The 25,463-nt window shown below is 42.8% G+C and overlaps 1 protein-coding gene across 9 annotated transcripts in view; it reads right to left on the reverse strand.

Moving 5' to 3' along the window:
* Positions 1–25,463, reverse strand: part of KCTD1 (potassium channel tetramerization domain containing 1) — a 97,684-nt gene that overhangs the window by 26,174 nt on the left and 46,047 nt on the right. For 4 of the 9 annotated variants that reach the window (XM_034429642.3, XM_034429643.3, XM_034429645.3 and 1 more), the window contains exon 2: positions 2,331–2,509. In XM_034429642.3, the coding sequence (XP_034285533.1) occupies positions 2,331–2,509 (179 nt within the window). Of the gene's footprint in view, positions 1–2,330; positions 2,510–2,984; positions 5,980–25,463 lie in introns of those variants that run through there. The other 5 variants (XM_087890508.1, XM_087890506.1, XM_087890507.1 and 2 more) reach the window with 3 other exon arrangements.

The following is a 25,463-nucleotide window of genomic DNA, read 5'->3' on the forward strand; positions in this document are numbered from 1 at the left end:
GATTGTAATAGAGTAGAAAACTAACATAGCAAAATAGCTAATAGAGTTCTCTTAGTGAGTCAAATCATCACACTTACCTTAACATTTATGCATATTTATTAGTTAGAAAAGAGTCAAGTCACTTTACTTACATGTATTATTACATAAGCATTATATATTATGTTATGTAATTATATAATATAATATATATTATGAATTTTTGGTCATATTGGATCACCCAAGAGGAACAAAATAATTCAGCTTGGTAAAATTTGTGTTTTTTTAAATAGAGTATTCCAGTCTGCTGTTACTTTATTATGTCAAATATTTCAGGGACTTTTACTATTTTTTGTTTCTCAATTATATTATGCTCTCCCTAAAAATCCTACAATTTTAACATTTTATAAAAGAAGTGGAAATAGTAAATTCCAATTCCAAATCCTAGAAATCTACAATCCTTCTCCAATGTATCATCAACAGATTTTAGTAATGTTTTCTGAAAATAAAAAATGCAATATTTCTGCAGAAAAGAAAACTGATGCAAGGGAATATATTAATGTATTTGGTTACTTTACAATTTGCTTTTATCTATCAAAGCTAAATAAACACTTCATAAATTAACTACTATCCAAATTAAATCAGCAAAAATATGTAATAAGAAGAACCAGTCATTTCTATACAACAGGCACAGTTGATTGTGATTTGAGCAGAAGTAACATTACGAGCAATCCTTTAAAGATTGCCTCATTTAGTGACTACTTACAGTTATGAAAGTGATGAACATTACAACCAATCCTTGGATTTATGACCTTTGCAGGTCTGTAAAACAAAGGACAGCTGAAGTAAGTTTGTAAGCAGTCATGGTTTCATTTAGCTATCAATTTGTGAACTATTTGAGAATCTGATGAAATAAGCACTATTTAATTAATAATCTCTTTTGAATTATTATCTTTTGATTATCGGAGACTATGAAAGTTTGTGCTGTTACTCTAGAATAAGAGAACTGTTCCTCTTTCTTTTTGCTTTTTTTTCTTTTGCTGCTTGGTTGAATAGTTTAAACACTGTGTGCTGCTGGTATTACAAACTTGCTGCTTCCCAGATGCTTTTGTTTATTAGTTTTATGGAGCCACACAGATAAGTCTAGCAACTATCATAATTATTTTGAGGCAGCTTAGTCTAAGGAGCTTCTGGAATAAAATATAGTAACTTCAAGAAAGTAGCAGCATCTCTTTCTTGTTATAACTAACTCAGTTATAACTTGGTGGGCGTGGCATGGCATGGCTTGGTGGGCGTGGTTTGGTGGGCATGGCAAGGGAAGGATACTGTAAAATCTCCATTCCCACCCCACTCTGGGAGGAGGATACTGCAAAATCCCCATTTCTTCCTAATCAGCTGGGACTTGGGAGGCGGAGAATAGATGGGGGCGGGGCCAGTCAGAATTTTTACTACTGGTTCTCCGAACTACTCAAAATTTCCGCTACCAATTCTCCAGAACTGGTCAGAACCTGCTGAAACCCACCTCTGAACTGACTGGATACTTTGATTTAGACAGCAAGAGGATGTATTAGGGCAGACCTTTTTTAATAAATCTGTTGTCTGAAAAATCCAGACATCCATATGAAAAAAAAAACAATGCAAAAGCCACTTTATTGTAAAGTAGAATAATACAATTATGGCATTGGAAATGACCAGAGGTCATTTAGTCCAACCCATTGTTCAATTAAGGATCCACTAGCGTATCTATAACAGATGATCATCAGCCTTTGTCTGAAAACCTACTGTAAAAGAGAATTCACTATATCTTGTGGCAGTCTGTTCCACTGGCTGATAGCTTGTACAGTTACAAAGTTCCTCCCAATGCCTAGTTGAGCTTATGTCCTTATAATTTTAATCCACTGGTTCTGGCACTGTCCTTTGAGCAATGGAAAGTATGTTCACTCCCTCTTCTGTCACAATCCTTAAGATATCTCAGCTTTTTTCAATACCCTAAAATACCATTTTGTTTTTTTAACAGTTGCATCATTAGTTATGATAAATATTAAGTAGTTCCTGAAGAAAACATAAAGGTGTAGAAATAACACAAGTTGTCAGGAGAAATGTAATATATCAACATGGAGTGATATAATTTAGGCAGATGATTCAAATTAAGTGGCTCTTGAGCAAAAAAAATATTGATTGATTTCCTTTAGTAAAATGTTTTCCAACAACCAGTTTAAGGCGCCCAGAAACTTGGGGCACACTTTTACGTGAAAAGATTTAATACCAGATAAAGATTTAGCATAAAAATTGAAAGAAAAAAAAAGCAATTTAACAAAACTTCTGGAAAAATGCAACATAGTCCTCAGAATTACCTTGATTCAGGATATTTAGTTAGTGTGGCCAAGCTGCTGGTATACATGTGCCCACCCACGTCAATATGAACCGGTGCATTGGATTTTGTGAGTTGTGCTGGTGTGGGGATGCCTTGATTGTTCAAAGGAGATGCAGGGGACCTAGTGATCAGAGGTCTTGACATATTGGGCCGACTGTCCTGTAAAAAGACACAAAGCATGTTAGGGATCTGAGCTATTTTAGGAAACCTAACAGTAAAATAACAGTAATAATAATAACAGCAGCAGCAATGAATAAAAAATAACAGTAATAAAACACTAAACACTCACATTTAGGAGTGAATAAAACAAAAAGATACTATCAATTTTTATATTTAAATATAATTTTAAGAATCATTTAGTTTTAAAAGTTGAAATTTCGGTGCACTACAATTGTAACGTCCAATAGATATTTGTGGCATTTAAACCTACATGATGGTAAGGCAGTATTTTCAGGCTTTTGGCTAAAAACAGAAACCGATCAATGCTTTATTGCAGAGGCTGGTTAAATCATTAAAGTCTACTGATTTAACACCCCAGTTCAAAAATATAATTTCCAGGAAGGGGGAGAGGAAGCTGTTTGTTCTGCCCCAAACCCTTCTATCTCCTAAGCAGTTAGAATAGGTAAATACAAACCCTCAGCTCTTCCATTCTGCCAACTCTTCTCTTGAATTTCCAAGTCACATATCACGCAAAGAGTAGAGGAAACACCTGGACTAGCCAACTGTTCATGTACTGTAAAACATGGGGCACCGAAAGCCTTTGAGAAAGACATTTTCCATGTAAATATTAAACAAGTTGTGACAGATGCCCCTCTCTGCCCAAGTAAGCCACTATTCCCAGCAGCTTCCCCAAGAAATCTCCAAAAAGGAGCACCACAAGCAAAATGCAGATGAAACAAACACCTCAGTCAAACTGGAAATGCAATGTCAGTAAAAAGCAAGCAGTAGACCTGTGCAGTTAGGGTGGGGCAGAGCAAAAGGAAGCATTCTGCTGAAGCCAGCAAGGCAGACCAGTTTCAAAATTATGGAATGTAAACAGATCTAAATCTGGTCACATTTGTAAGACAGTCTTATTAACTCTTAACATCTATACTCAGTGATGAACTTGGGATATACTGACTGAGGATATCAGCTATACCCTAGAATTTTCAGGAAGGAAAAAGCACCATTTTACAGAAGGCATGCTGAAGTACAATATATTTTGTTCATGTTCCGATCCATTCAGTTGTACAAGCACGTTAATAATTTAGTAACATGAGGATTATTCCTGAAAACAACTGAACATTTGTGTTCATTCAGAGATCGGGATTGAAGACTATCTCAAAAAATTTACAGGGATTACAGAATAAGAATTATGAAGCAGGACTTCTAGTTCTGAAAAGTGGAATGCTTAAAATAATTCAAAATCCTAAGATTTTTTTAAAAAAAATTATTTCTCCCTCACAGCTGCAAATATCTTTTTGCTAGAATTATGATGTATTATTTAAGTGTATGATGTAGACCTGCATATCAGCTGAATCATTTGGATCATTTCTGATTAAAATAGGCAAATTCTTCTATTGAACAAGCCATTTATTATAACTGATCACACTATTAAGATATTGCAAATAAGTAAATGCATAAATAGAAAAAATACTTAATTATAACATTTTATATCAAGTTCTTTCAAAACAAAGAAAGAATAACAATTTTATTCCATAATTGAAGGTATGTTTAAGGATCCCAGATAAACAGCAATGTAACACTAGATCCAAGTAATGAATTCCAAAGAGAACAAACAAGCAAATCTGTGTAAACAAAAATATATTCTGTTATTTCTACTTATCTCTATTGGCAGACTACTATGAACATAGGATCTGGAAATGCTGGAAAGACCTATCTGGAAATAAACCAGTTTATTTATCAAGCAATCATTAGTGTGTGGGAAGACTGTTACCAGCATGTAACATATGATTATATGCTTAGTATTAAGTATAGGCGATGACACTGATAAAGTGTAAAGTTTGACAATGTCACAAAGTAAAATTAAATTTATCTGGAGATGAGAGATGACTTCATACAAATGATCACGAGGAAAGAAAAAATTGCCCTATAGAATAAAAACATGATTTCCTTTATAAAACTCCTTTTCTTCTAATAAACAGATCACAATTAAGCTTTGGATAACTACCCTGTTTCCCCCAAAATAAGACCTCCCCAGATAATAAGCCCAGTCGGGCTTTTGAGGGCATGCGCTAAAATAAGCCCTCCCCAAAAATAAGCCTTCACCCAAAATATTTAATTGCATGCGCAGCCGGTTCCCGCCATTTCCTCTGGTTAGGGAGACAGAGCTAGAAATCTCTGCAAGAGGAGTCCCGTCTTGCTCCACACGTCCCAAAATAATAAGACCTCCCACAAAATAAGGCCAAGCGCTTATTTTGGGGTTTTAAAAAAATATTAGACAGGGTCTTATTTTCAGGGAAACACGGTACATCACAAAGTCTTCACTGTCATATTCCGCCATAACATATTTTAAATTTATCAGTAGTATATAAACCATGATATGAATATCAGAGTTAAACTTATTCAGTTAGACAAAACTACCTAATTGTAGTACATTTATGACTTTTAAATAGTCATAAAATATATCATTTTTTATAAACCTTTATAAGAACTGAAAGCAAATTATCACATGACCTGACCAGAGTTTATGACAATTTTAGCAGTCTTTAAGATAATCATGTGGTTAAGTGAATCTTTATTGACAAAGTTGTTAAGCAAATCACTGTTAAGCAAATCATGTGATCATTAAGTAAATCTGGCTTTCCCCATTGATTTTGCCTGCCAAAGGTTTTCTGAGGTTACAAATGGTGATCACATGACCTCAGGATGGCGTGACTATTATAAATACATGCCAGTTGCCAAGTGCTTGAATTCTGATCATGTGGGGATGCTTCCATAGCCTTTGAACTGTCACTAAATGAATGGTTTAAGTCAAGGACTACCTGAACTCCAGTTCTAAATTTCTTAAGACATTGCTCAGGTTTATTTCTGTGATATTTTTAAAGAAATGGTGAAATAAACTGTTTAGTCTTGGTATAAGACTTTGCCAATACATTCAAAACCTCTGGAATTTCAGAGGCCTCAAGAACATTGGTGCCAAGCAACAACATAACAAATGTTTAGTGGCATTTGTTCAGCCATTTAGGTAAACTGAATTGAAAATTTACAGAAGTGGACCAACTCCTAAATATTTTGGAGATTTTTCAATGGATGTGACTGGTGTTCCTGCTGAAGCCTTAATTTTACTGTGCAATACAGGTAGTCTTTGAGATACTTTCAATGACTATTCAAACTTGTGACAGTGCTAGAACAAATGAACTCAGTGCCTGATATTATGGCCCTTCAGTGCCCCCGTGGTCAGGTGATCAAAACTTGGGGGGCATACTTAAAATCTCAGGGGCACTTCCCCCCACCTATCTTCCCCCCACGTCTTCCCTTTTGGATGCCCTGCAGTCCATGACATATCCCTGCTACCCCTTGCTACCCTTCACCATCTTTTTCCTTCTGCTGCTGGTCCAGGATTCAGGCCCTAGGTGAAAAGTGCAGTGCTGGGATTCATGCGGTGAGCATCATAGGGCAGCAGCCCTGTTTATCGCCAGGTGATGCAACCCCAGCAGCAGTGACTACTAAGATGAAGGTGAAGGCTGTGTGGGAGTTGCTGTTTGGGGAGAGGCTTTGCAGGAGATGCTTTCAGTGGTGAAGCTTTGCAAGAGAAAGCATTCCAGGACTGCACCTTTACCAAGCACCTGATGACCTCCAGCCCAGCAGTAGAAGGAAGATGGTGGCAAAAGTCAACTGCAGTTGCAAAGTTGTGGAATTACAGTGTATCAGGGACCTCTAAGTGCAGGGTGGCAAGGGCAACTGTGCCTGGGTTTGGGCTGGGGTTTCCTGGTGTATAGCAGCTTTACAGAAATCCCTTGTTAGGCTGTGCTGGGCTAAGCTTTGCACTGTAGCTCAGAGACTTCTTGAATTTCCAGAACCACAGTGGGCCAGGAAACATGTGAGCCGCAACATATTCTTTTCCTGGCTTTGCTAGTTTGCGCTGCACTGCAGCATCTCCCTTCCCCAAGTCATATGTGACATGCGGTGGCCTCCCAGGACTCCCTCGCCTTCCCATAGCATCCCTTGGACTCCTGCCTTATCTAAACAACTCACCTGTCTTTGGTTACAAAGACAATGGGGAACGGACATTGTCTTACCTGAACATCCATTTTCTGGGCACGGTGGCTGCACTCCATAGCTGGGTTCTTCCTTCAGAGTTTGTCAACAACTGAGTGGAAATTTATGCAGGGAACTCCCTCTCTCCATGCTCCAGACACGCCCATCTGTCCCACAATCCTCAGTCCTGAACGAAGATGCAACAACAACTGTAAGTCGGAGCCCCAAACCACGGCAGACAACCCAAACAAGGAGAAAAAACCAAGGGAGGGAATGGAGTGCAGCCGCCGCGCCCAGAAAATGGACGTTCAGGTAAGACAACGTCCGTTTTCCAGTGCACAGCGGCTGCACTCCATAGCTGGGACACACCCAAGCTTAAACCCCCGGGGTGGGAGGCTGACTGCCCCCCAATGCTGGCTCCGACAGGACACTTTGCAAAACTCGTCACCCAAAGGAGGCTTCTGCTGAGTTGAAAGCATCTATCCGATAATGTGTAATAAAGGGGGGACAAAGATGTCCAGGTGGCAGCTCGACAGATGTCCGACACCGATGCCTGTGTCGCCCAGGCCACGGATGTCTCTGCACTGCAGGTTGAGTGCGGTAGAATCCTTCCTGGAAGTGGCCTAGCGTGTTGTTCATATGCCGAAGCAATACAGGCTTTGATCCATCGGCCCACTGTGGTAGACGACATCTTTTGTCCCATGGACGCCGGATGAAACGAGACCAAAAGGGCCTCCATCTTCCTAAATGATGAGGTACGCCGTATATAATGGTGCAGGGCACAGCGAACACACAGGGTGTGCCAAAGAACTTCGCGGTCATGGTGAGGCGATGGGCAGAAGTCCGGTAGGACAATTTCTTGAGCCCGATGAAAGGCCGAGTTCACCTTTGGAATGAACGCCGGGTCCAGCCTGAGCACCACTGTATGAGCCTGAAAGAGGCACAAATCTTTCCGCACCGATAAAGCTGAGAGTTCCGAAACCCTCCTTGCCGACGTAATGGCTAGGAGGAAAGTCAGTTTGAAAGAGAGAAATTTGAGAGAAACGGATCCTAAGGGCTCAAAGGGCGGCTTGGTAAGTGATTGAAGTACCAGGGGGAGATCCCAAGAGGGATACCAATGGACCGTGGGAGGTCGTAGATTGGTCGCTCTGTGTAGAAGCCCCCACACCCAGGGATGATGAGACAATGACTGGTACGGAGGACAGGAGACCACTGTAGAGAGCGCCACAACCTGCCGTTTCAAGGTAGCAGGGGCCAGGCCCCTGTCAAAGCCCACCTGAAGAAAGTCAAGAATATCTTGAACGACCGCGGAAGTGGGATCCACATGGTGGGCCGCACACTAAACGCAGAACGCCCTCCAGGTAGCCTCATAGATTCGCGTCATCGAAGGCCGTCTCGACACCTGGATGAGCCCAATGACCTTGTCCGACAGCCAACTCCTCTTCAAGATGACCCGCTCAAATGCCAGACGGCCAACTGGAGCCACTGGGGCTCGGGATGACAGATGGCCCCCTGGCACAGAGCAATTCGATGAGGAGGGATCACCCAAGGGCTCTCAACGGAGAACTCGATGAGATTGGTGAACCACTGACGTCTCGGCCAGTTTGGGGCAACAGTAACAGGTCCGCCTGGACAGCGATCATCTTGTGAATCACCTGCTGTATGAGTGGGATCGGTGGAAACGCGTACAACAGGCTGGGCGGCCAGCGATATCTCAACGTGTCCGTGCCTTCCGCGAGGGGACTCAGATACCGGGTGACGTACCGGGGAAGCTGAGCGTTTGCAGGACTTGCGAAAAGATCGATGACCGGGGTCCCAAATCTGGTCGATATCTCTCAAAACAGCTGGGGATGAAGTTGCCACTCGGCCGGGTCGATCATCTTGCGGCTGAGCCAGTCCGCCCGGACGTTGGCCTTCCCAGAGATATGGTCGGCACGTATCAAAAGAAGATGACGCTCCGCCCAGCTGAACAGCCTCTCCGATTCCAGCATCAGTGAGCGGGATCTCGTGCCCCCTTCACGATTCACATGCGCCTTGGCCATCGTGTTGTCCGTAGGGACCAGAACGTGGCTCCCCTGAACCGAGTGATGGAAGTGGAGAAGATCTAGTTGAATTGCCCGAAGCTCCAGGAAGTTGATACTCTTGAGCTTCTCGGACAACGACCACCGGCCCTGAGCCACCTGGTCTGCCAAGTGAGCCCCCCATCCAGGAAGATTTGCATCAGTGGTCAAGATCAGATGGTTAACCTCCAGAAACTGGCAACCCTTCATAACTGCCTCGGAGTGCCACCACCGAAGGGAGAGACGAACCTGCGGGGGTATCATGACCTTCTTTGTCGAGCTGGCGGAGCCCCGCCACTGAAAGGGAAGGAGGAGCCACTGCAATGGCCGTGAGTGCCTCCGTGCCCAAGGAACGACTCCATAACAAGAAACAAGCTTCCCGAGGAGCTGAGATAGAGTCAGGAGGGAAGACGATCTCCAACTCAGAACCTGGTCTACGCAGTCCCTGATGCTTTGGATCCTGTCCGGGGACAAGAAGACCTGACGGAATCTATCACTGTCCCCAAATGCAGTATGGACGTGGAAGGAACGAGGTGACTCTTGTCCCAATTTATCGAGAAGCCGTGGTGTTGGAAGGCCGAGACCACCTGTTCCATGTCCCGCAGGGCCAGATCCTGGGACGATGACAGCACCAGGATATCGTCCAGGTAGCACAACACCCTCACTGGTGCCGACCTGAGGGTGGCTGCAACCACTGCCACCAATTTCGTGAAGGTTCGGGGAGCTGAAGAAAGCCCGAAGGGCATCGCACAGTACTGGTAATGCTTCCCATCATACTCGAACCTCAGGAAACAGCGATGAGAGGGCTGCACCGGCACGTGGAGGTACGCTTCCCATAAATCCACCGACTGCATGAGGTCCCTCCGCTGAACAGCAGCAAGGATCGATCTCAGCGAGTGCATTTTGAACCGGTGGTAGCGGACCGTCCGATTCAAATTTTTTAAGTTGGGGATTCCTCTGTAGCCCCCCGAGCTCTTGGGCACCAAAAACAGCACCGAGTAAAACCCCAATCCCAGTTGGTCCTTGGGAACAGGCTCTATCACGTTGATGCTCAGCAGATGGGCAATCTCGGCCGACATCAGACGACGTAGTTCCGAAGAGAGGGGCACTGGGCACCGGACGAAGCGGCTCGGGGGGGGGCCTGTAAACTCTATGGATAGCCCCTGGGAGACCATGCGGCGCACCCATGCGTCTGTTGTCAACACCTCCCAGTGGTTGTGAAACGCCTGCAGCCTCCCGCCGATCGGCCCCGACGCCGGTAAGTCATTTGCCCCAGCAAAACGGCTTGGATCCGGTGCCACGGAAGGGGCGCTTCGCAGAGTGTTGAGGTCTCCCTCCGTCACGGAATTGCTGTCTCTCTGAATAGCGACTGGTAAGAGTGGCAGTAAGTAGAGGGCCCCCCCGGGCCCGGAATATGCCCGAAAGGGCTGCCGCTGAGTATAAGGTGTAAACTGTCTATCCTGTTTACGGTAAGTAGAAGGAACTTCCATTTGGTCTTGACGTCTGCATTCCAGTGTTTAAGCCAGAAGAGACGCCGGAACGTAATCGACGAGGCGAGAGCCCGGGACGCAAATTTGACCGAATTTAAGGATGCATCAGCGGAATATTTGGTGGCAGCGATAATTTTATTAACGTCCTGATGCAACCTTGTCTCCTCCGGGGGAAGCCTCTCTTGCAGCTGCCGGAGCCAAATCAGCGACGCCCGGTTGAAAAACGACATGGCTGACGCCGTGCGAATCGCCCAGGCCACAGCTTGATGTGATTTGTGGAATGCCAGTTCGACCCGTCTGTCCTCAGATTTCAGACAGTCCAAAGGATCAGGCGAAAGGACCGACGAAGAAGCTAGAGACGCCACAGGCTGGTCCACGGTCGGCAAGTCAAGGAGAGCCTCCAATTCGGGGGCCGAGCAGTAGAGCTTCCTGTCCAGATTGCTGGGGGAGGTTAATGACCTGGGCTGCCCCCATGGTGACTGCAGAACGTCCGCAAACAACTGCGGACACGGAATGAAGTCTTTCTCTTGCTTAGTCTGCTTAAATAAAGCATCGCGTGGTCCGACCTCAGTCTGTTCAACGGAGGTCTGAGCTCCAACCATCCCCAGATTTGTAGTCAAGCATGCTTTATGAAGAAGCGATTTAAACAAGGCTGGGCAAAACAGCCCCGTAAACGCCGGAGAATCAGGAGCCAATCCCTCGTCCTCCAAAAACTCGAGGTCCTCGGGACCCTCTTCCGCAGGTTCAGATTCCGCCGAGGAGTCAGACTCCTGTCGACGCGGAGAACGAGGCGCCTGGGAGCGGAGTCCATGAACCACACCGTGAGCCAGCACTGGCTGAGGAGCCAAAGATGCTTGTTGAAAGCCAGCCGCCAGGAGGGATGACAGGGCTGAAGACAAGACGGACTGAAAATCCAACAGTGTATAGGCGGCTGGTGGGGCCACTGCCCAGAGCCCCGCAGCAGTGGGGGTGAATGTGGCCTCTGGTGGTCGCTGCCTTGGGGGTGGGGCCAGGCTCAGACCCGCAGCCGAGACGTCTGGCATGGATTGCGAGACTCCCTTGACCAACTGCAATGGGACCGGAGAGGAACCCCGTGAAGAGGACGGGCCCGCCTCAGAAGTAGCCGGATGGCGCGGGGCAGATCCCAAGTTCGAACCCCCAGAAGCCGCTTGTCTGGCCTTGTCAAAATGTTTCTCAAGAGCCTTGTGGTGCCGCAAGGCATCCTTGTCAGCAGCCGTAGAGGACTTGGTCTGATGCGAAGTGCGGCTGCTATGCCCAGACCGCTTACTGTCCCCCTTTTTATGTGCCTTGACCCTCGGAGGGCTGGTCTCCTGTTCGAGGTCAGATGAGAGAGGAGAGTCTGCCATGATGGTGCAAACCAATGAATGGCTTTTTTTTAAACAAGTAATTTAAATAGCCAAGGCTCAACAATAGGTGCAACAGTCCAACGGCCAGCCACCCTCACGACAAAGGAAACGAAGTGGGGGGTGTGAGAGCCGGGATACAGACGAGGCACCTCACACATGCAGTTATCATACAGCCACGGGCCCTGTAATAGCCTGCACCAGCAGAGAGTCCACAAAATGGCAGTGTTCAAACAGGCGACCCAAAATGGCGGCCGCAACTGATGAGAAAGGGTCGCCTCACGTCGCCCAGCATGTAGGCAGGCCCGTGGAATGAGGGCCATGGCGCCGACTGTACGACAGTTGGTATTCAAATGGCGCCGCCCGCAGCAACGCTGACGGGACAGCCCCCGCACGCCAGAACCACTTGGGAGTAATTTCCAGGAGCGCGCACAGCAATAGCGCTAATGCTCTGCTGAGCCGCCAACCTACCACAGAGAGATTTAGAAGTGGTGGAGGGGGCAGAAGGCAGAGAACCGCTTCGCCCACACTCTCACCAGCGGCAAATCTCCAAGCCGGATCTGCCCGAGGGTCGGAATCCGGCGGCTGCTTCAGCGCAAAGCGCAGCAGCACGGGACGGCCCGAAATGCCCGGACACGTCGCCGCACCTCACAGCTGACTGGCAGTAGCAGATAAGGACGAGATCTACAGTTCTCCACCGCGGAAGGAAAAATATACTCAAAAATAAATAAAAACGCCTAACGCAGCCTTAAAATTAGTCAATTACTCAGAGCATTTAGAAAAAACCACCTCAGTCTGACAGCAACTGAGTGAAAGACAGAGGATTGTGGGACAGATGGGCGTGTCTGGAGCATGGAGAGAGGGAGTTCCCTGCATAAATTTCCACTCAGTTGTTGACAGACTCTGAAGGAAGAACCCAGCTATGGAGTGCAGCCACTGCGCACTGGAAAATGCAGGAATTGCGGTCATTAAGTAACTTAGTAACTAAGATTGCTTTATGACTGCATCCATTTAGTGATGGAAATTCCAGTCTTAATTATGGTTGTAAGTCAAGGACTACCTGTAAGAAGGCTCAAATGAACTACAGACTACCCCTTCATAATCCCAAAGGTGCTTTTTTCAAGAGGCAATTGGTCTTTCTAGGTTTTTTTTCCTTTTTACTTAAATTTTTAAAAAAGGGGGGAGGAGAAAAAACAAAAGAAAAAGAAAGAAAGAAAGAAAGAAAGAAAGAAAGAAAGAAAGAAAGAAAGAAAGAAAAAGGAAGGAAGGAAGGAAGGAAGGAAGGAAGGAAGGAAGGAAGGAAGGAAGGAAGGAAGGAAGGAAGATGGTAGGTATGGGTTTTGGGGATATTTTGGATGACAAATTATCACTTAAGACACTTGTAACCTCAGTGACCAGAAGCAGTTCTATACTTCTACTTAGTATAGGTCAGTAGTGTATAAAGTAAGGTCACTTATCAAAGGATTACTATATTTATATTGTCAAGACAAATTTAATAGAATTTAATTGTTATAAGCATTTTTCTAATGGTTAGTTATGCCTAAAAATGTTGCCTAATAGCATGACAAATTTCTTTACCTGCATTAAGAAAAAAACCTCTGAATTACTGCAAATTGGTGTAAAAAAAATCAGTAGTAAGAAATCTATGGGAAAGAAGGAAAATTTTGCAATAATCCTTTTTTATTTTGCAAGTTGATTTTTCTTTATAGTCATGCAGGTGAAAAATGACTTAGCAAGTTTATCATTGTCCAGATCATGTAATCAGCTTCCAATCAACAAGTTCATACCATTCACACCAGTATTGGTTTCTAAAGATTAACATCACTGAGGTTTAAAAGTTGATTTAATAAGTCTTCCATTGAGAAAGAATGAAAAACCTATTCTAAGGTCACCTAAAATTGATAAAAAGAGGTTATCATATAACAGGTTTGTGCAGCAATTTGGATTTGATGACAAAGATGCTTCTGAGAGCACATTGGTTCCTCTTTTCTCTGAGAAGCAATCCTGAGAAAGAAGAGTTTAGTTCAAAAGTTGCAGACAGGTAATGTGTAACAGTAATTTTATTAGTAGAAAAGTCACAATTTGACACTTTGACTTAAGTTTATCCTTGGCTTAGTTCCAGATTTACTGAACTAATTTATATTTTATTTGATAATTTACCTTAAAAATATATGAATCATGTTTTTATCTAAAGATATTAAGAAAAATTCTTTTCGAGTAATATAAAACCTATGCCTCTGTAATATTGTCACTTTTTTACACCTTTTTCCTCCCCAGTATTATATTTTAGCATGATTAATAATTTGAAAAGAAAATAAATTGACTTTTTCATTATTTAATTCAACCAATCAATGGCCAATTGTAATGTTTTAGTTAGCCAAAATCTAAAATCAAATTATGTCACTGACAATGAGGTTTATATTTTTCTTTTTTATATATAAAAGCAAATCCAACAGGCATCAAGACAGGTTAATATCAAATTTTACTGACATAAACTGATTTCACTGCCACAATGCAGGAAAGAGCCCAGGTACTTGTATACTGTCTTGAATTGCATTTCCAAAATATTTTAGAGAAGATAAAAAATAGTCATGAAAATTAATTCCAGAATATGGCACAGCTCTCTAAGAAGGTAGAAAAAGAGAGTGTTTTGGTTATTATCCTAGATCAAATAGTTAATCCTGAGAGAGAATCTGGGTGATCAAGCTAAAAGACTTTAACCCAAATACACTTTTCCGGGGCAAGTAAGCTCAGTCATAAAACATTTAGAAGGCTAAGGAATGCTGATAAGCTGAAAAAAAAAATAAGGCGGCTACCTCCCTAGAAATAAAGTATTATGTTCATGAAATATTGCCTCTTTGTTCTTTCAAAAATCTCATTATCTTTGCAGTGTTGCTCCATTACCTCACAATTATATCTTAATTGCCTCTTTGACCTCACTAGACAATCTATTGTATCCAAATACTTGTCTATATCCAAATACTTTGCTGCTGTATAAAATTGCATGCATATTCTAATTTATGTACTTCTATAAAGGGATTGTAGCTCCTCCTCTTCAGGCTTTGTTATCAATAAAACCAATTTGTATTTCAATGTGATGTATCCTTTCAGTTTCCAGATACATTGCCATATATTGTGCTTTAAAATTAAAGGTAAAATTTAATATCACATTTCACAATGTCTTCAAAGATTTATAAATGATGTGTTCTAGTCACTTGCTCTGTGTATATATTAGAAAGTACTGTAAAAGCTAAAAAAATGGGCTAGGTTACTAAATTTGGGGGATTTTATACTTTAGCAATTAGCTTTCCATTTTTCTGTTTTGAGTAATATTAAGCAGAAAATAATCTGTGACTGTATAGAAATAATGAATGATGTTGGCCAGGCAAAGGAGGTTTGTGTAAATGAAAAAATATTGTAACTACCAGAATGAAAAGTTGGTCAAGTGAACTCTATGGTACCTAACAGCAATCAGCAGCTCTGTTCTTTAGCTTGGATTGTAACAGCAGTGGATCTGCTACTGCAAACAAGTGAACACTATAAGAAACACATCTGAAAAAAGATTTTTATTACAGAAGAAAACTTCATTTGGAAACTTCATCATGCTGTTTATCATAAACTATTATGGTTAAAAAATAGTGAAATACTATTCTTAGCACTGAAGTAATATTGCTTCATTCTCAAGGCCATTACAAAGAGCATAAAATTATTGCTGCTTTGTATTTTGCGTCCTGGAAACCATTAGGTTTATACAAGACAGCACAAAATCTGCTATCACTGAGGCTAGGTTTACAACATTTAATTAAATCCAGAATAAACACATTATATTTTAAACAAGTATGTTGCCTAATCTGAGCTATGGTCATTTATAAATTCTGTTTTACAGTTTAGTACCTCTGAACTCTGCCTTATATTAATCATTTTACCAACCATGGTTAAATAAACCATGGATATGTAATATATATTTCTGGGTTTACCTAGCCTCACTGCCAAATACACAATTTGTAATATTACATTGCCTGCTGTATACATTTAAATTTGCCTGAGGAGAAAGAAATTGCTGATGAACCTTACTGTTTTGGAAGGCGAAGTAGTCTGTCTTAGGTAGACTATAGGAATCCTTCCCTCAAGCCAAAACCAACTATCAATGCACCTTTTAACCCAAAAGCAATAGTCTTGGATTGTACCTAATCTATTAAACACAATTAAAAAATAATTCTAAACTACCCCAACCCACCAATCTCCCACCACTTATACCATTTTGGCCTCCTGCATTCTTCCATCTATATCACCCTTACTGACCTTTGACATTTTTGTGCTCCTTCTACTGACCAAGAATGCTTGGCTTGCCCCTTTGTGAAGCGGCTGCTGACCACACAAGGCTTTCTTTGCAAGGCTGTACATGGGAGTTTTCTTCATGAAGAAAATGAAGGGCCAGGGCAGAGCAGGGCAGGCACATCTCACCAGCAGTGGGACCAAGAAGATAGTGAAGGTCAGATAGCATTTGCAGCACAGGCTAGCATGGACTGTGGAGTGCACGATGGAGAGAGTAACTGTGGCTGGGACTGAACTGGGGTGCCTGGAGCTTCCTGGGCATTACTGAGATAGTTGGGTCTTCCTGGGGTGCACAAAAACAACCTGAGCCACAAGCTGCCAACAACTATTGACTGCATTCAGCTCTTAGCTGTCTCTCTCTCCTTCTTAACCTGATCTGATCTGTCAGCAGACTAGCTGATTCCAAACTCTAAACCAATCACTGGGCTCCTCAGACCTTTCTAGTGTTATGGAAAAGCAATAGGATTGCTCATTACAACACATCAAGTATTTAAAATAAGTATATACGTTTATGTTCACTAAATAGTTGAAGATGATTGTGTAAAATAAAGTTATATCTCAAGACCATTTATGTTTCCTGGGAAACTTTCCTGAGTCAGGCAGCCAACATATACATGAACTTCTATTTTGTAACACACCAAACTGAAACTATCTAGTAGCCTTTGAATTATGGCCTATCAAGTACCTGACAACTTCTCTATTTTTTCCAGTCCTACACAAGTAGCAAGAGCATATGATTGCTCCATAATGGCATCCTACATAGCTCATACATTATGCTCATAGATTATGCTCAGTTAAGCAAATAATTTGTGTGGGCCTGAATTTATTGGAATATGTATCAGTAATTGGGTGTCTACAAGTCTATTCAAGGTATTTGGGGAATTACTGCAGTCCTGGAAGACAGTTAAGATAGATACAAAGGCATACCCACACTATATATTGAACCAATTTACAGAGTCTTGAAATTTTCAAAAAAGGTTTCTCTTGCTTCAGTTAACTGTGAATGTAGTTTATCAACAACAACAAAAGTTACTCAGAAGCTATTATTTTTCTCTAAACAACTCAACCAGCTTAATTCATCTTGCCAGATCAACACAATTCTATAAATTATACTGACTACAGGTGAAAGTAGGTGAAACTTCCCTGAAAGCTATTTCTGTGCACTGTCTGTATCTGGAGTTACATTTTTCCCACTCCTGAATATTACCCAAAGATTCTTACACAGTATATATCTATATTGTCATTCATTCATTAGTAGAATTAAGGCAACAAGCTTAATGTAATTTAAGTGGATGTCACCGACTGTGAAATAACTTGGTTAATTTGGTATCTCTTGGGAGAGATAAGTGGTTTGTAAATTCAGGGCCAACAATAACAACCATTGACTTTTCCCAGATTATGGACCTGAACCACAAAGGAGGTACTGTACATATTCGATCTAGGTTTTGCCTTAGATAAGTTGAAACACAGCAAGTGTGTGTGTATGTGGAGGGGGGGATGGGACACTGTTATCTTTGATTATGGTCAGATCACTCTGACCATATCAGATTGAGTAGGAAACGTGGAGGAAATCCTGACCTGATGCCTAGAGACCGTTAGAATGTGGACATGGAAAAACTCATTGAGACTTAATCCCAGAAAATGGAGTGGCAATGTATTTAAAAGGTAACTGATTCCAACTTGCATTTCCTGTTTCCCAGAAGAGATTTTGCAAACTACATGTTGTGCAAACTACAATTGGTACATGTTGTGTTCCAATTGCAGCAATTTCTAAAATAGGATACTTTGCCCATATCACCTTGCATGTGCATTACTGCATTGCGTTTTACGTGGCTTTGAAGGCTACCTGGAAGCTTTTGCTGGTGGAGCATGCAATGACCTGAATAGTTATGGTGTGCCTAGATTTGCTTATGTAAATAACACTACAGAAAGAACTGTACCAGCTGCCAATTAACTGCAATTCAACTTATTGTTTTACACTTTTAAAACCTAACATGACCCAGTGCCTAGATATCTCTGGGATTACTTCTCTGGGTTGATTCTGCCAGTTGAATGGTATCAGGTAGAGAAGACTTACTCAGACATGTGAGATTGAGCCTTCTGATACCTTCCCTCCCATGGACTATCTGGAGCACTCCCTTTTTATCGTTTTCAGAACAGCTGTAAAAATACAGCTGTTCAAGAGGGCTTTGGAGAATAAATGAAGACTTTCCTACCCTTAAAGTGTGATGTACTGTATTGGAGATGTTATGTAACTGATTTTAACTGTAATTTGCTGACTCTTTATATTGTGTACATTTGTTGTTACCAATCAGAGCCATTATTATTGGGGATCAGATAAACCAGAGCACGCAAGAAAAAGAGCAAAGGAATGTATATATGTATGTTACACAATGGCATAAATGTCCAATAATCAATAAGGTATCACTTCATTTGGACCAAATGTTTCAATGAAGTTGGCATCAAATACAAATACTTTGTTAGATAAAATATGCAGAACTAGCTGGATACTCGTGCTCCACTACGAAACTATGTGATCGGGCTTGATAAATCGACACAGCTTGAAAATTAATGAGTAGTTATGATCCCCTTCTCTCCCTCAGGCTTGCCCCACAGAAGGCCCTCCTCTCCCAGTGGTGAAATCCAATTTTTTTTACTACTGGTTCTGTGGTTGTGGCTTGGTGGGCATGGTGTGGCTTGGTGGCATGGCAGGAGAAGGATACTGCAAAATCTCCATTCCCATCCCACTCCAGGGGAAGGATATTGCAAAATCTCCATTCCTACCCCACTCCTGGGGAAAGGATATTGCAAAATCTCCATTCCCACCCCACTCGGGGGCCAGCCAGAGGTGGTATTTGCCGGTTCTCCGAACTACTCAAAATTTCCGCTATCGGTTCTCCAGAACCTGTCAGAATCTGCTGGATTTCAACCCTATCCTCTCCCCTTCTCTCCCTCAGGCTTACCCCACAGAAGCCTCTCCTCTCCTATCCCCCTTCTCTCCCTCAGACTGGCCCCACAGAGGTTTCTCCTATCTTATCCCCTTCTCTCCCTCAAGCTGGCCCCATTGATCATCTCCTATCCCCTTCTCTTCCTCAGGCTTACCCCACAGAAGCTTCTCCTATCTTATCCCGTTCTCTTCCTCAGGCTGCCCCACAGAGGCCGCTCCTATCTTATCTCTTCTCTCCCTTTCAGGTGGGGAGGGGGAGTAGAATGTCTAACTCGTTAGCAACTCCCAGCCCGCAGGCCGGATGAGTCATGTGCTGCCTAGGCCCAAGTGGCAGTTGGAACAGAGTTCTTTTCAGGTGGGAAGGGGGAGTAGAACATCTAACTCTTTAGCATCAGAGCATGTTAATAATAATATAAGAAATACTAATGATCTGATGGTCATTTCAAAAAATCCTTTCTTAGTGAGCACATAGAAGCCAAGAGGAACATACGTGCCAAATTTCAAGTTTGTAGGCTTTACAGTTCTGGAGATTTTGTGATGTTGTGTGAGTGGTATTTCGCTTTTAGATAGATAGATAGATAGATAGATAGATAGATAGATAGATAGATAGATAGATAGATTATATGCAGTGGCAAGAAACCATTGTATGAGTAATAACAATTACATGTTAATTTTTAATAATTAAATCTATAACTTAACCTTTATTTTTTCATATCAATAACTGCAATATTAGCAATGAGAGATGTAACACTGCAATGCCAACTCTTTAATGTTTATACACACACAAGATACACATGCACATACAAATGTATGCAAATGTCATCAATTAAATAATAGATGACATATTTCCTCTACCCAATAACTTCCGTTTGTTTAGAAACTAATAATCAGATGCCAACTTTTTTCACACACATATGCACAAGGACAATGCAAGCATTATCCTGTACAAAGGAAATAAGTTTGGAGCAGTCTAATCACACCTTTAAACATTTTTTGCCACATTAGTATTTGCCAACTGTCCATGAAATCATTATTTTATTTATCATAAAGAACTTTAATATCCAAGCATGCATGAAATCAAGAATGAATTACATAAAATGTGCATCTATTGTACATTTCTACAATATTTGTGCAAATATTGTACAAAATGTACATTTATAAAATGTACATATATTTAAACATTTAACACATTTTAATAATATTACATATGTTTTACTGCATGTGTACATAGCTATCCAAGACACTGGAAAAACTACGGTAATTATGGAAGAGTAGAGACATTCAAGCAATTTCACCTTGCCATATGCACTAGAACAAAGTTCTAGTTATGCCCAGATATTACTGTATACATTACATGGATTCAAAGTTTAGGCTAAGATTTTATTAACTATGATTTGTGGAACAGGTCACAATTACATATACTGGCATTATGCTAAATCCAAACCAGGCAAATTGCATTGTGACACATTGCAATATGAACATTTATTTATAAAATTTCCATAGTGCTTCATTACAGTGGACTCTAATTTAGTTAAGATGTGATCGTCATTCCTCAAAGTCAAAAGAAGTAAACATCATTTTGTGCACATTTTTACATAATATGCCACAAAAACAAAAGCTAAGTATAATGTAGTTAAATCTATATCCATTTTTGTAATAGTTTTGAGTCACTGGTCTTCTTCCATTAGCAGAAACGGAATAAGCAGGATTTTTTTTTTTACTACTAACAATTTAATTTTTCTCTGAATTAAAAAAACTGTTGGGACTGACAAAACAATACATACCATTCACACTTGGCTACTAATATATGCTACGTAATTTATTGCAAACAGTAAATAAAAACATTTCAATTACACTTGCATAATGAAACATAATATGATATAATGAATCACCACAATCTCTCTCTGCTAGCTACTATGATTTGTAATGGAATTTTTAATCGATTAAAGGCTAAAAGCCAGGGGCTTCTCAGAACAGACAAATACATAGAAGCTTGGAGATAAGTAAAAACGTGGCAATTAATTGCCAATTAATACAAAAAAGCTAATTAAATTTTTAATACTTATTTTATATTTATATTTTTTAAATGATTTCTTCTAAATCTCGAGTCACTACTTCTTCATTATATCCAATTTGGGAGAAATTTCAACATGAATGAGTGATAAGATTAGCAAGAAGAACCAAAGGCCTAGGTATAGACTGGGTTAATGTAATATGCTTATTCATGGTTAATTATCTCTACTGAATGTTTTGGGTTCACCCACAGGGAACCATAGATAAAACATTAAGGCCAGTACATTAAGCACATTTTACTGTCATAATATCATCTCTTTTAATTTAGAGCTGATCCTGTTAGAGAACTAGAGCGTAAGATCTCAGCCCTAATATTTGATATTGCTATAAAGTGCAACAAATGCTAATTCTAGAAAATTCCAGTATCCAGGTAATAGGATTCAATCAAAAGTAGAATCACAATCTCATCAATGTTAAAAAAAATTAATCTAAAAACTACTTACATATATCATTAAGTGTTACTTTCTCTTACTTTCCTTCACTACAAAATCTATCTCCCAAGGTATGATCAGTGAAGATGTGCAGGAGCTGTACACGTGTGTTTTGGATGCCAAGTTCTTTTACTGCAGGGGTGGGCCATTTCCCAAGGGGCCACATGAGAAAGTGGGATTGCTGTGGAGGGCTGTTGCTGCCCCTGCCCAGATCTGTTTTACTGGTAAAAGCATCCATGAGCAGAAAATAATGTTGTCAGTGACAAAAAGAAGACAATTTTAGTTGACAGCCTCTGCCCATCTTTGTTGAAAGGCTTGGAGTATTCTTCCAGTTAGGGAATCTGCATGACGAACAGGCAAAAACTGTCTACATCCTTTTCTCAGTTCTAGATCTTCTATTTTACAAAACCAGTATTCAAACATCAGAACTTCCTTCAAGTATACACTTTTTAAGTTCCTTCAAATGACACTGAATCCAAATTGAATTGACATCACATCCACAGAATTAACAACATATGGTCCATTAAACATTAACTGGTATACTAATATTTCAGAGGCATGTTCACTGCCCTCTTCCCTTTTGAAAAAGAATAGAATACACATATTTCTGATATTACAAAAGGCAAGAAAAAAGAATAAAAATGATGGAAAAAACAGGTCTTCCAAAGTGATTGAAAACTGCATAACTAATTACGTACCAACTTCTAACACAATACTTGCTATTCTAAGGGTTTGTTATCAAGTTTATAGCTCAAGGCAAGCAGACAATAACCCTACATTCAATTTAATTACAGCTCATGGCTTTTGCAGCAGTAGGCACATTTCAAAGAGTTTAGCCACTCATTTATTTCTAGACCATACATAAAATAAGGCATCTTACTGTCATAGAAATTCACCAATTAAAACTGAACATTTTCTGACCTCTTGGCCCCTGCGAAAAGAACTGAGCAAAAAAGAATCTTTTTCTACAGCAAAAGCAGAGAATCCTCATTTAATAGGCAAATGCTTTCAGGCACCTAGCATGCTAGTCTGTGAAGTTTTGATATTTGTACACTGGGGTAGTAAATTATTTAACTATTTGAAAAAGTCACTGCATGAGATGTCACTGCAGCACACCTGATAGGTTCCACAGATTGTCTCAATTTAAAACAATACAAAATTAAAAGTTTTATCCATTTTTAAAGAGAAATGTTGATGAATATTGACTGAAGTTGCAAAGAAATTATTTTAAGAGAAATACAATTACGAGTGAAAAGATTCAATAACACACTAGAATGATTCACATGCCCCCATACTCCTGAACTTCATCATCTCAAATACTCTTAAAAGGGAATATAAAAGTGTCACCTCTGCCCCCTTAGATAATATTTTTTTTTTAAATCCACATATATCTAGATTAATTTGGGTTAATTAATTTGGTGGGTTGTATGGGTTCAGGGATTAACCCGCGAGGGACGGGATCTAGTCCATCTGAAGAGCACGGAGGAGGAGATGCAGAATCCGGGGCCAAGGAGAGGGTTAGAGCTTGTGTTGTTGATAGACATTACATCAGTACTGTAGGAGGGAGGGGCAGATATGGCGGGAGTAGGGGGCCACATCAAGTTGCGGGAGTGCGCACTCGCTGTCTTCAAGCGGTGGCACGCTCCGGCCCCCAATGCTCTTCTCGTTCCCCAGGTGGCACAGACCCTCAGGCCCTGGGCCTTCGGCTGATGCTATGCAATGCCAGGTCCGTGGTAAATAAAGCCCCCCTCATTTGTGATCTTGTTCAGGAGGGGGGAGCGGACCTGGTGGGTATTAAGGAGACCTGGTTGGGCCAGGAGGGGGGAGTCCCTCTCGTAGAGATGTGCCCACCCGGTTTCCGGGCATTTCATCAGCCAAGGTCACAGGGAAGGGGTGGGGGGGTGGCAGTTATCATTAAAGAGGGTCTTGGTCTGAGGGAGGCCACTGTTCCTCAGACGGCCGGATGTGAGTCCCTCCTTGTGAAGTGGGGTCATGGGGTGCAGATGGGCCTGCTGGTTACGTACCTGGCTCCCTGCCACGTGGCAGCAGCCTTGCCTGAACTACTCAACGTTATAGCCGCGGTGGCAATTGATACCCCTAGGCTTATGGTCATGGGGGACTTCAACCTGCCATCCGTCGATGAGGCGTCTGGGGTGACTCAGGAGTTCATGGCTTCCATGACGGCCATGGACCTGACCCAATTAGTTCATGGCCATACTCACACGGGGGGAAACACGCTGGACCTGGTTTTTGTCTCTGGTTAGTGGCTGAGTGGTCTCGAGATAGGAGATATAGCGATCGAGCCCTTGTCATGGTCAGATCACTCCCTCCTTCGTTTTGACCTTTGAACCACCACACCCCGCCGCAGGGAGGCGGAACCGATAAGGTGGTTCCGTCCCAGGCGCCTGATGGACCCGGATAGGTTCCAGACGGAGCTTGGGCCATTTCCTGAGGCTCTGGCAAACAGCTTGACTGAAGACCTAGTGGCTGCCTGGGATAGAGCGGCTGCTGGAGCTTTGGACAGGGTCGTGCCTTTGCGGCCTCTAACCCGGCGTCGATCTCACCTGGCTCCCTGGTTCACCGAGGAGCTGAGGGAGATGAAACGCCGGAAAAGACGCCTGGAGAGCAGTTGGAGGGCCAGCCGTTCTGAATCTGACCGAACACTGGTAAGGTCTCATATTAAGACCTACCTGGTGGCAAAAAAAACGGCAAAGTGTAACTATTTTTCCGCTCTTATTGCATCATCAGATAATCGCCTGGCCGCCCTGTTTAGGGTGACCCGCTCCCTGCTCCACCAGGAAGCGCGGGAGGACCCCTTGGAGGGTAGAGCCGAGGACTTTGTACAGTATCTGTATGACAAAATTGCTCAGATTCGGGAAAATTTGGACTCTGACTGGGTAGATTCGGGAGGGAGGATGGAGGCAAGTCTTGAGAATATTACCTGGGAAGAGTTTGATTCTGTGACTCCGGAAAACGTGGACAAGATACTGGGCAGATTGAGCGCAGCCACATGTTTATTGGACCCGTGTCCCTCCTGGCTGGTGCTGGCCTCTCGGGAGGTTACACGAGGCTGGCTCCAGGGGATTATAAATGCTTCCTTGAGAGAGGGTGCCTTCCCCGCTGCCTTGAAAGAGGCGGTGGTGAAGCCTCTCCTCAAGAAGCCTTCCCTGGACCCAGCAGTGTTGGCTAATTACCGTCCAGTCTCCAACCTTCGCTTCGTTGCGAAGGTTGTTGAGAGTGTGGTAGCGCGACAGCTTCCTCAGTACTTGGATGAATCGGCTTATCTAGATCCGTTCCAGTCGGGCTTCAGGCCTGGATACAGCACGGAAACGGCATTGGTCACATTGGTAGATGATCTCTGGAGGGCCCGGGACAGGGGTTGCTCCTCTGTCCTGGTCCTATTAGACCTCTCAGCAGCTTTTGATACCATCGACCATGGTATCATGCTGCACCGGTTGGAAGAGTTAGGGGTGGGGGGCACCGTGTTGCGGTGGTTCTCCTCCTTTCTCTCTGATCGGTCGCAGTCTGTGTTGACAGGGGGGCAGAGGTCGACCCCGAGGCCCCTTGTATGTGGGGTGCCACAGGGGTCGGTTCTCTCACCCCTTCTGTTCAACATTTATGTGAAGCCGCTGGGTGAGATCATCCGTGGTTTTGGGGTGAAGTATCATCAGTATGCTGATGATACTCAGCTATACATCTCCACCCCGGACCACCCCAATGATGCCCTTAAAGTGATGTCCCGGTGCCTGGAGGCTGTATGGATCTGGATGGGGAGGAACAGACTCAGGCTCAACCCATCCAAGACCGAGTGGCTGTGGTTTCCAACGTCCCGATATAGTTAGTTGGTGCCATCACTGACTATTGGGGATGAGTCATTGCCCCCCACGGAGAGGGTTCGCAACTTAGGCGTCCTCTTGGACTCACGGCTGTCTTTAGAAGAACACTTGACGGCTGTGGCCGGGAGGTCTTTTTATCAGGTTCGCCTGATTCGCCAGTTGCGTCCCTTTCTGGATCGGGACTCATTAAATACGGTCACTCATGCCGTCACTTCACGCCTGGACTACTGTAATGCTCTCTACATGGGGCTCCCCTTGAGGAGCACCCGGAGGCTCCAGCTGGTCCAGAATGCGGCTGTGCGGGTAGTTATGGGAGCAGCATGGCGCTCCCATGTGGCTCCCCTCCTGCGCGAGCTGCACTGGCTCCCTGTGGTCTT

Source organism: Pantherophis guttatus, chromosome 3, assembly GCF_059756535.1.
Source record: "Pantherophis guttatus breed Tessera chromosome 3, ASM5975653v1, whole genome shotgun sequence".
NCBI classification, from domain to species: Eukaryota; Metazoa; Chordata; class Lepidosauria; order Squamata; family Colubridae; genus Pantherophis; species Pantherophis guttatus.